The 12,384-nt window shown below is 37.5% G+C and overlaps 1 protein-coding gene across 3 annotated transcripts in view; it reads right to left on the minus strand.

The window, feature by feature from the left end:
* RSRC1 (arginine and serine rich coiled-coil 1) overlaps window positions 1–12,384 on the minus strand; it is a 362,234-nt gene that overhangs the window by 60,388 nt on the left and 289,462 nt on the right. For all 3 annotated transcript variants that reach the window (XM_079100402.1, XM_079100401.1, XM_079100403.1), the window contains exon 7: window positions 9,626–9,694. In XM_079100402.1, the coding sequence (XP_078956528.1) occupies window positions 9,626–9,694 (69 nt within the window). The remainder of the gene's footprint in view (window positions 1–9,625; window positions 9,695–12,384) is intronic.

A 12,384-nucleotide genomic window follows, 5' to 3' on the forward strand; every position in this document is an offset into this window, starting at 1 on the left:
GCTGATTTTCTGTAAAACTTCTCAGTAATAGATTTCTTCCTGGATGCCTATTCTGAATTGCTGAGAGCCAGATGAAGTCTGTCAGTCTGCCAGGAGGACTAATAGTATATTTAGGGAAAGAAAATATCTTTGGGATAAAATGTTCTATTTAGAAAGTACATCTGACTTCATTATTTACCATATGTATTGATTAATGTGTAATCAATAACTTAGTGCCCTTAGAATATCTATCTCTGAATATGTTACAGTCAGATATCTTACGGTCAAAGATTGACTGGAAGGTATGCTATGGGAGATAAACATTTATACACTCGAACTGGGTGTTGACCATTATGCTCTTTAATGAAAGCAATAATGTGTTACAGTGCACATGTTTTGCCATCATTAAGTTACTAGTAAGATATGAACTTACTAGTGCTCAGTATATGAATTTCAAAGAATACTCGAATCTCATCCATTTCCTTTTGCAGATACTTCCTATTTCCAAATACTAACCCTACTGCCAATGTAGGGTGCTCTCTCACTCAGCTAAGTTGTCATCTTCTTTTTTTTGAACTGAGGATTGAACCCAGGGGTGCTTAACCACTGACCAACTGAATCACATCCCCAGTCCTTTTTATTTTTTACTTTGACACAGGATCTCTTCAAGTTGCTGAGGCTGGTCTTAAACTTGCCTCAGTCTCCCAAGCTACTGGGGTGACAGGCATGGCCATCATGCCCGCTATCACCTTGAACAAAGAAACTGTGACTCATGCACCTGCTGACTTGACTTCCTGATGTGAACATCAGCTCGTGTTTGATCTTTAGAAAATCATCCTATCTCTTAAATATTTCTGCTAGAAATTAAATGTAAACAGAGCTGGGGTTTTAGCTCAGTGATAGAGAGCTCAACTAGCGTGCATGAGGCCCTGGGTTTGATCCCCAGCACTACAAACAACAGTAATAATAATGAATAAATGTACAATAACTTGACAGGTAAATAAGGTTCCAGCTTACTCAACTCACCATCAGTTTTCTTCTACAAGAAAGTTTCTACAAGTGTAGAACTCTCAAACACAGCATAGGCAGGCACTAGCTACAGCCTTTCTATGCATCTTTATTTACCATACTATTTCATCTCACTGATGGCCGTGTATGAGGCTTTGCATGGTATGACTCACTGATTCCATTTGTAGGACTCACACGTGTACCACAGGAGCTACTTTTGGAGCATGGTTTCCTATAAATGCACTCCTGCTGTGGCACTTCTAAAATTAGGTGGTGGGATAGACTTTTGGATGATTGGGCTAACTGTAGAAACAATAACATTAGAGCTCTTGGCCTTCTTTTAAATTAATAATTAAACACACGACACAGCTTTTGGAACAAGTGGACAGGGGTGTCCTGGCTCACAAGCACTTAGGTGCTTCCCTTCCTGCTGGTGAGCTAACACAAACACAACGAAGCATTGGCTCCCAGTTGCTAAGCCTGTTGGGCGACACCCAGCAGAATGGACTTGTGGGTAGAATCACCTTTGTGTGTTACCACACGTTTACTCTTAAGTGAAACTTACATGCAGAAAATGATTCACAGAATCTTTTACAATTTACCAAATAATTGTAAACTATATACTTTTAGATGCCTTATTTAAAAATTGAGAAAAACTTTTGTCCAAATCAATTTTAGTGAAATTCTACCTACTATTCAACTTATGATTAGATTTTACCATTATACCAAGTTTTCCATTAATTTTTTAAGAAACTTAAACCTCTTTACTAGGTTCTTAAAAAATTATTGATGCATAATAATTATGTACAGTGGTGGGTTTCACCGTGACATATTCATACATGCACACAACTACTTTGGTCAATTTCACTCCCCAGAAGCTCCTCTTGTCATCCTTCCTCCCTCCCCCAATCTTCCACTACCTTACTGGTCTTCCTTCAATTTTCGTGAGATTCATACCACCCGCACACCTTCTTTTACTTCTGTTGTTGTTCTTGCTTTTCTTCTCCCTAGCTTCCCCTTATGAGAGAAAACATGGGCTTTAACTTTCTGAATTTGGCTCATTTCACTTAATGTAATGCTCTCAAGTTCCATCCATTCTCCTGCAAATGACTTAATTTCGTTCTTCTTTATAGTTGAGTAAAACTCCATGTTGTACACGCACCACATTTTCTTTATCCATTCATCTGTTAATGAACATCTAGGCTGGTTCCATAGTTTGGCTATTGGGAATTGTGCTGCTACAAACATGGACATGCAGGTATCACTGTAATGATGACTTTGATTCCTTAGGATAAATACTGAGGAGTGGTATTTATAGGTTCATAGGGTGGTTCCTTGCCTAGTCTTTTGAGGAGCCTCCATACTCATTTCCATAGTAGTTATACTAATTTACGATCCCACCAACAGTGTGAAAGTGTTTCTTTTTCTCTACATCCTCTCCAAAATTTATCATTTTTATTCTTGATGACTGCAAATTCTGACTGGTATAAGATGAATCTCTATGTAGCTTTGATTTGCATTTCCCTAATTGCTAAAAATGTTGAACATTTTTCATATATTTTTTGGTATTTGAAATAAATGATTTGTATTTCTTTTTTGAGAAGTGTCTATAATTGATTTGCCCATTTATTAATTGGGTTATTTGATTTTTTGGTATAAGTTTTTTTTTTTTTTAAGAGTTCTTTATATATTCTAGATATTGATCCTCTGTCAGAAGAGTAGCCAGCAAAGATTTTTCTCCCCTTCTCTAGGTTCTCTCTTCACATTCCTAATGGTTTCCTTTACTGTTTTAGAGGCTTTTCAATTTGGTGCCATCCGGTTTATTCACTCTTGGCATTGTTTCCTGAGCTTTATGGGTTCTATTGAGAAAGGCATTCCCTCTGCCTATATGCTGGAATGGTAACCCTGCATTGGTTTCTAGGAGTTGCATAGTTTCTGGTCTGATTCCTCGGGCTTTGAATCATTTTGAGTTGACGTTTCTGCAGGGTGAGAGATGGGAGATCTAGTCTCATTCTTCTACATATGGATATGTATTTTTTAATGTTAAGAAAGAATGAGTTATCTCATATTTTTAAACTAAAATATCAGGGATGCTATGAAGGTAAAAATAAGTACAATTTATAAAGAATAAAGTATGGCAGAGTACTTTATAATAGATAGCACCTACTAGGCATACCTGAAGTGATTTATACTTCAGTGAGTTGATAATGTTCATTGCCTCAACACATAAATAGAGAAACTGGGGCATAATTTAAGAGTACACAGCTAGTGAGGAACAAATTTAGGAAGTTTGGCTCTAGAAAATTATTCTTAATCACTATGCCAGTCTTCTTTAAAAATAACTACATCTGAATCAAACAAACAATTCTGAGGAAAAGCAGGGGGTAGTCAGGATTTCAGAATCAAGATAATGCTGCCTAACTGAAAAATGAATAACCAGAAATTTTAAAGGTAAAGTTGTATAGGTTTTAAAATTTGAGTTACTTAGAAATAACCTGAAAAAATTTATGAAGTGTTTTTGTAAAAAGTAATTTTTCCTCACAGGATCAAACAGAACTGCTTCTATGCTAGTATTTAACTGCTGCCATAAGAACAGAGAAAACTTGGTCAATGAAATGAATTTTATCCTAATGTTGGAAAGAAACAGAAGATAAAGAGCTCAGAAATTCAATGAAGTCACTCATTCTAATAAAAACAAACAAAACAGATGTCTTCTTGTCTTTTAAACTCAGATCTCATTTCATCATCTCCAAATGATTTAGTTCACAACTCTGCATTGTCCTGTACTCTGTGCTACCACTTTAGTCATGCCTGTCAAAATGAAGTGCAGGATCCACAGAAGCAAGAGAGGGGCTGTGTCTTTCAGGTCAGCAAAGATACACACATGGTAGGTACACAAAACTGTGCTAAAACAAAAAACAGAACCAAAATCAGGGCAACAACCAGTATCTTACAAAGCACATGAGACAGTCTTATTTTGCTATATCACAACTGTATCTTTACAAGGTAAGTAGGTTGTTATTACTCATCTGCTTCCATGTGTATTTTGTGTCCACAGAACCAGGAATCTGCAGGGCTAGGAGCCTCTGGCTGCAGCTGGAGGAAGCCAGGGCTGCCAGCATGAGTGCCAGGGCTCGCTGGACTGCACTGCCTCTGGGGGGACAGATGGTGTGGGCATCGAAGTGTATGTCAGCTTCCATGGCTTGAAATTATGTTTGAAATACTTGGTCTAATAGAAAGCCTGTGGCTTTGAGTTGGTCTTAAACTTGTTTGTAAAGTACAGAAATATTTAAATTTAGGGAAAGAAATTATTGGTGGCTACTAGAGGCCCAACAACGGTTAAATAGATGCCAGTATACCTGCATTTCATGTACAAGAACTTCTTAACTGAAAAGAAGTAAAATGGGATCTAAACTGGCTTCCAGATTCATGAATAGTATAGCTGAACACGAACAATGCTGAAACATATGGACTGAGCCATTTTTGTTAAAAAAAAAAAAAAAGGCAAAAAAACTTGTTAAAAATAAATTAGCATACATTTCCTTGAAGCATTAAAACTGAGGACAGATAGGTGACGTTCCATAATATGACACAGATAGGAGGACATAAAAGGTGGAAGTTAAAATATTTCGCAATCAGCTCTCGCAGACATGGAACCAAGGGGACCTTACAGGACAAACCACTGCAGAGGGAAAACAGGCAGATGGTTAGATAAATGGCTGAGTGTTCTTGAGTGGTTTCTGACTAAACGAGAAATGGAGGGAAACTATGTCATAAAGGGATGCATGCAAGCTAAGAAAATTAAGCTGCTTGATTAATTTCCTTCTTAAGAAAATAGCATTCTCATATATGAGCTAATGTACTAAAAGACTATAGGCATTAAAAAAATACTACATTATTAAAGATGTGGAATTATCATATCTGATACACAGGAAACACTAATCTCCTAAAGGCATATTTTAAATCTTACAATGGAATCACCTAATACAGTCAAGGTTGGGGGTGGGGACGCTCTCCAGATACTGACATCTAAGAAAGCAATGCTGCATATGACAAAGGGTAGCCAGTTCAGGGCAAGAGTTAGGGAGGGTGATCTTTTCATCTCTGTCTGACCTTATACCGACATGCCCGTGGAATACACACTGACTCCTGAATGACACCATTTGATTGTTAATTTCTCCCTCTTAACTTCATTCCAACCTTCGTATAAAGAATCCCCAGAAGAAACCCAGGATGCACAAGAACTCCAAGCATTCTTCTTGTTCTCTGGGTGTTGGGTGTTAGGGAAAGAATGGACAGTAACAGCTCATACCGTGTGTGGTAGGGACCACAAGGCACCGAGCTGGGACAGGCAGTCTCAAGGAATGGGCCCTGAGAAATCAGATGCTTAGATCTGGCTAAGCCAGGAAGGAAGAGGAAAGGAGAGAGGTGAGAGAGGTGGGGAGGGAGGGAGGGAGGAAGAAGGAGAAAACAGAAAGAAGGAAGAGAAGAAGGCAGGGAGAAATGGAGGGAGGAGAAAATTAAGGCTGATCTGTTTTACTTCTTGTCAATCAGTTGTGGCAAGAGTCGATGAATTAAAGAAATGAGACCCAGGGATTCTCTAAGCATTCCCTTGGACTGCCTCTTACTATGTTCACATTTTCACTGTCCATCTCCATGAATAATTTAGAATGGGCTGCCTAGCTCTTCTGGAAATAAAAATATTTGAAATAAAAAAATTAACAGATGGATGGAGCTATTTGAATACACACAGGGGGAAAAGAATTCAAAAGCTACTATATTTAAACCACAAATAAGAAATTCATATTAGAGAGAAATCAAATGCAAGGAAAGACTACTATGCTTATATATGGATTTAAAACATAATTAGCACCCTTAAAAGCATACTACATTAAATATAAAAATAGCTCGAGAAAACCAAGCAGTTATGCTAGAGCATTCAGTAACTGAGAAAGAAATCAAGAGGATAGATGTTGAGATAATTTTTAATTACTTATTTTAAAAGTATAGTTAGAGCATTTTCAAATATATACACAAAAATGAGAGAACCAAACTCAAATATTAAAGAATAAGAAAGAAAATAGAACTGTAATACAATTCACTTTTCCTAAACTGTAATATAGAATTGAAAAGGAAAGCACTTCCTTTTAAAGAGGAAAATTATAAACCTCAACTTTAAATATTTAGTTTACTCTTACAAAAAGGTATCCTTTACATAACTCAACTAAAGTAAACAGAGCAACTGGTTCAAGAAACAGGGCTCATCACTAAGCCATGAGTGGTCTTCAATCAGTGGAAGTCAGCTCAGCTCCACAGGACCAGAGGGAGCACGGTAAGCTGGGCCTGACCCGGTGGAAGGAGAAGCAGGCCTGCAGTTTGATGAGTACCTGACTCTCATCCTGGGTGCAATACTTGCAAACATAATTATGATATTGATTTAAGAACACTCAAAGGAAAGGACAGCATAAAAGAATGAATTTGCAAGGGATATATTTTGCTGTGCTAATACAATAGCTTTTTGAGACAAGAGGGCATGGATAAAAGAAGCCAGATAGACAGCATTTGTCTACATTTGAACAATGCAGTCAACCCTGTGCTTCATATCAGCATGCTGAGAAATTAAGAGATAAATTTTATAAATGATGTGACAGAGCAAATTACTAGTGGCTTTTAGATTGGAAATAAAAGATTATTATTCTTGTAGATACAGAAGTACATACACATACAGATAGATCTCAAGTTTCGATTTGCAGCTATGCTAATTATATGAAATAAAATAAATGTAGCTTATACATTAATCACTTTCAGGAAAATGCTAATTTGATAACATTCAAGTATCCAGACAATCCATTAAAATTTTTTTGGAAGCAGACAGCAACAACAAAGAATCTATCAAGTGACTTACTTTTTCCTAAAAATTATAGGCAAAGGAAACTTCAAAAATGGCAAACACTCTTTGCATCTTTTGAAATTGGTGCTGTATAGGTTATTTAACCAGTAGAATTTTTCCCGATATCTGTGGTACTAATTTTCTTTTGGTGGTTGGTATTGCACAGAAAAAGTCAGTGAGTTCAGGTAGAGACAGATCCCCACTAGCGAGCACTGCAGCGCTCTGACCTTCCGGGTTTCATCTGCATGACTGCCAGTCCCCTGGACCACAGCTTACTGGCAAGGTCCTGCCTTAGAGAAGGGGTATGACGATGTTGGCGCATACTCTGAAGGAGATCACCTAGAATCCACTGCAAGTTCAAGGTGAGCCGCTTAAGCATGGATTAAAAGAACAAAGAGAAATTGGTCCTTCGTTTATTCTTTCATTCCTGCAACAATTCAAGAAACTGAGTTTCTATTCTATTCTGTGTTAGGCATTATGGGCACTAGGTCTTCTAAAATCCTGGAATTTATACACTAGTTAAGATAGCAGACTTGGAAAAATACTGATTAAAACAGCTATGAATGTAGGGATGTGCTTCTTCAACAATTCTCAGGTACTGAATTGAATTCTCAAGTACTGTATATCACATACTAAGTATAAGGATGATTTGATTTGGTTAAAAAATCTAAATCAGAGTAATTTAAAAAGAATCATAATGTAAAGTTCGACCATATGTAGTTACTTAAATTCGTAACAAAGTACCGTCTTAAAAATACTTTGAACTGATTTAATGAAAAAAATATTAAAATATTGTGAACACGTAAATTTAGGATTCTTAAGTATTTTTAAAAAGGGTCTTCAACTAGGATATTATATATTTTCATAGTAATAAATCACCTAGAAATTTCAAAATCTGTGATTGCTATCAGTGCCTTTCTTTTTCAACTGATCATGATTCTATGTAAAATATGTATTAATGGGATAAGATCAGTAAGTACTACAACATCTCTTTTTTTTTTCCTGTACCAGGGATTGAACCCAGGGGCACTAAACTCAGCCTGCTTTTTAAAAATTTTTAGACAGGGTCTTGCTAGGTTGTTTAGGGACTCAATAAATTGCTGAAGCTGCCTTTGAACGTGTGATCCTCCTGCCTCAGCCTCCTGAAGTGGCTGGAATTACAGGTGTGTGCCACCATGACCACCCAAAAGTTGTAATTTTTGGTAATAAATAAACCTCCTCTTTTTAAGTTTAAGATATACCATCTGAGCCATTGCTGGGTTCACCTTGAGCTTGCAGTGGATTCTAGATGATCTCCTTGAAGGTAAAAGCCAGTATCATCACAATACTTCTCTAAAGCAGGACCTTGCCCATTAAACTTGCAGCATATTTTCACCGTTGGTTGATAAAAAGTACTACACTTACAATCTGCAGTACCCTGGTGTTTGATAAGAGCCATTATGTTGTTCATTAAGCACATGGATCAGAAGAACCATAATGCAACAGTATACTTAAATCTGCTAGATTGCTCTGCATCTAGGATCACAGCCACTTGTTCTATGGGCACACCAGAAGCATAGCTGAAACAGAAGAGATTTCTTAGTAACAATGCCAAGACATATGTTTTATAAAGTCAAAAGCAGAGAATTCTACTGAGGATTTTTGCCTTTGGAATTGGTTTGTTTTCTCAATATGGCATCAAATTAGTTGATCCTGGGTAAGAGAACAAGCTGGGATTTTGGGGGGTCAAATAAGGTAAGAACACCACCATGTCCACAGGCCTAAGTCCACTGCACAGTTGGATGGCATCTACCCGCAGGGTTTTGCCACTTGGCCTACAGAGGTTCTATATGGAGTGGCTTCGGGGACTTGAGATGATGGGCGCTGCACTAGAACTCTAGGCTGTCACACACCAACACTTCAGGGGCTACTGGATTTCAGTTTCTAACCAGAAGCTGAGATTGTACATTTCTTTCCTGGTTGTCAAGGTGAAGGGCATGTATTGTTAAGGTAAAAATTCCAACTTTTAGACTTAGATAACAGCACTCAAAGTCAGCATTTTGCCACGCATCAACTATCAGCCTTTAGCTTCTCAAAAGCTCGAGGAAATAGTTTCTCTGCTAAAAAAGCACGAAGGCCTGTCCCAGTACATCCCGAACCCAACTCACTGAGCTACCTGGGGCCGCACATGTAATTTGTCACGGTGAGTGTAAAGCCTCCACTGGAAGGAGGCATGCCTTCTCCTACAAGAGCCACATACAGCAAACCAAAGCGGGGCAGAGGTCTGTTAGGGGATTAATCGGTGTTAGCTTTACGTGCATAACATTTGGGAAGATGGCCTACACGCTATTAAGAGGAGAGAACATTTCTTAAGTTGAACCATGACTAATTTCTTCCATTTAGATTTTGTAACTTCCTTGTAACAATTTTTTAAAGACTTGTATTGATAGGCTTTTCTTCACTGCTAAAGAAATCCTGAACATGTGGATAAATTCAATTATTTCCATGACTGATTTTGATAATGTGTTGACTATAAAGATAAAAGTCAGAAGGAAATGAACCAATATTGGCTCTTCTGTGAAAATTTTACATTCTCCAAGTTCTATGATCGGACGCATCAAGCCAGTCTTAGGCCAGCAAACAGCAGTGTACCAGGTGGAGAAGGTACCCACAGGTGAGGCCCGGGCAGAGGCACAGGCGTGCGCTCTTCAGGGATAGAACCATGCCACGCAGGGACCCCCCAGGGAAAGCAATGAAATGTGCCTTTACCTCCTTCCTTTCTTCTCTTTGCTTCTTCCTCGTTTCTTTCTTTGGCTTTCAATGCTTCATCAGCTTTTGCTGTAACAAAAACAATGAAATTTCTGCATTTATCTTATGTATATTTTTATTATACAATTTAAAAATATTATTTATTTTACATGGAAATACTGAGGAAAGGAAATAGGAATTTGTTAATTCTGTGAGGTGGTCAGAAGACACGTGGTAGCTAAATATCTGAAATACATATTTACATTTTTTATTCAGAATAAATATCCAGAATATTTATTTAGAATCTTCAAAGCTCAGTTCAAGACAACCTCTGTACAAAAAATAAAGTGAGGAAGCAAAGTTTGGACAAAGGCCTATGAATGGGAAGACTGCTGGTCGTCATGAGTCACCTGACTTGTGTCAGACATCTGCTGTCAACTTTGGAGGAAGTCTTAAGCCACAGTTTGCATTTTAAATAGAAGCAGCTTGCACTATCTGTGGAACAGTATCAAATCAGGCAGCATATTCTTCCTTGCTGCACATCAAGCTGAGGTTCTTTATTCCTGTATGACAGCTTTTGGTAAGAAGATTCTCTCTCTGTAGAAGACTCTTTCCTTATTACTTAATCATCTACTAGTTGCTCGACTGCAGGGTTTTCAAACACTTTACTACAGATGTTAAAGAAGATTAAAAATATACAGCACAGTAACAAGGGACTATCAATATACTCTGTAAATTAATTAAATTTCTGTTCTAGCACATCATTTATTCCAAAGCATTAATGTCTCAAAGGAGCGATTCTCCTTTATTGCTGTCTCACTGCCTGATGAGTGAACTAAGTGAAAATAAGTCTCTAATAGCATTATACTTGATGAAATATTAAGTTAAAAAAGTATTGCCTCGTCAAAAGAAAAAGAGTCAAACTGTGCCAGCATTAAAGTTTGGACGAGCCTTTATCATAATGATAATGGCAATGTAAACTGTGATTTAAAAAAATAAGCAGGTTTGCTCTTCAGTTTGTTCTGCATATAGTTTTGCTCTGCAAAATCAACACATCCTTTAAAAGTACAAAACCTGGTTTACAAGAGGAATTTAAAGAAAACATGCCTCACATAAAACTATTTTTCTTCAAAGTCTGATTTTTTTCACCATCAATATTAACACTTTTCTTAAAGTATAAAACTGATATGATGGTGCTATTAAGTGCTATATCCAATTACACAGACATCTGTTTCCCTTTACAGGCTTTTTATGCACACTTAGACTGCATTTAAAGTCATGAAATATTAAAACTTTTATGCCACTTTGTATCATTGCAAGAATCTATTAAATTAGATAATAAAAACAAACCACCAGTAACTCTAAAGACTTTTACTTCATTTACACTTCATTCTCCCTGGTAGAAGGACAAGGATAATAGAAATTCCATTTAAATTCAATCTTGGTTATATGTGTAATTGTAGATATACCCCTTGAGTCATGTAAAATGCTCAGCTTATGTTTCTTTCAAATTATCCCGCTCAGATTCACATTCTACTCCTTACAACCATCTTCAATATGTATTAGCAGAGCTCATTAGGCTGAAATTTAATAATGCAAACATCAGGTGGATTTCAAGAACCTCCATTAACAACGTAAGATGGATTGCTTATATATAGCTCTTGGGCCAACTGGGCACAATTTAAATTCAATAAACTAGCCTGCCTAAATCTGATTTATCTACTTCACTATGCTGGTTTGTCCTTTCTTACTGATTTGTTGCTATACATGGACAATTCATTGGAATATTGTTTTATTTTTTAAAACTGCAAATCGCTCTTGTGCTGTGGTTAAATATTTTCTGTCATTCAGGATCCCACTGGCCATTGAGATTCCCAAGTGTGTGTATGTGTGTATAAATAAAAAAATCTCCTGAATTATATTGAAATAACACAGATAATAATCTTAAAAGCACACATTTGAAAATTTCATCAATAATCAATGTCCACAAAGAATCTAAATGAATTCACTTGAAGAGAATGTTTATTCATATTGAATCATTAGGCTAAATTCCTCATTGATTATCAAGGGACTCTGAAAAGAACACATTTTTTTTTCTTTCTAACTGCTTTATGATTAAAATGTGAAAAGATGCAGAACTAATGGCCATTCATACATAATTTAACTTATCCTGATAATTTCTACACTATCTAAAAGGTGGCAATTCCATTGCACAAAGATACTGACTCTCTTTAGATGTACCACAGAACTTGGCCCCATGGAGCACAGTTGGTGAGTGGTAAGATCTGCTCTTAGGGTCCACCATCCGCCTTGGACCTTACAGTAGCACATCATGTACAGTAGTACACAACTTCCAGTCATCTGGTTCTCCCAGGTTCCCTCCAGGCTTTGCATCCTGCACTACCCCACCTGGATGCAATGGCTTGTGTACCCCCAAAAAACTCACGCTGAAATTTAATCCTCACATCAAAGATGGTAGACGAATAGGAGTTCTTGTGAGGTTCCGAGAGAGTGAAGCAGGGGGTCCTTTGAAGAGGTGATTAGGTCATGGGGGCTGCCCTTATGACTGCATCAACCTATCCATGATTTCTGAACAAGCAGGTTAGCGGTCACCTTCTGAGTGGGTCTGTGTAAAAGTCAGGTGAGCTGTCTCTTGTATGTGATGTCCTACGTTGCCTTAGGACTCTAGAGTGTCCCTACCAGCAAGAAGGCCTTCACCAGACGTGGCCCCTCAATCCTGTACCTCCCAGCTTCCAGAGCCACAAGCCACACAATTCTTG

The sequence above is a fragment of the Sciurus vulgaris genome, assembly GCF_902686455.1.
Source record: "Sciurus vulgaris genome assembly, chromosome: 10".
In the NCBI taxonomy this organism is placed as follows: Eukaryota; Metazoa; Chordata; class Mammalia; order Rodentia; family Sciuridae; genus Sciurus; species Sciurus vulgaris.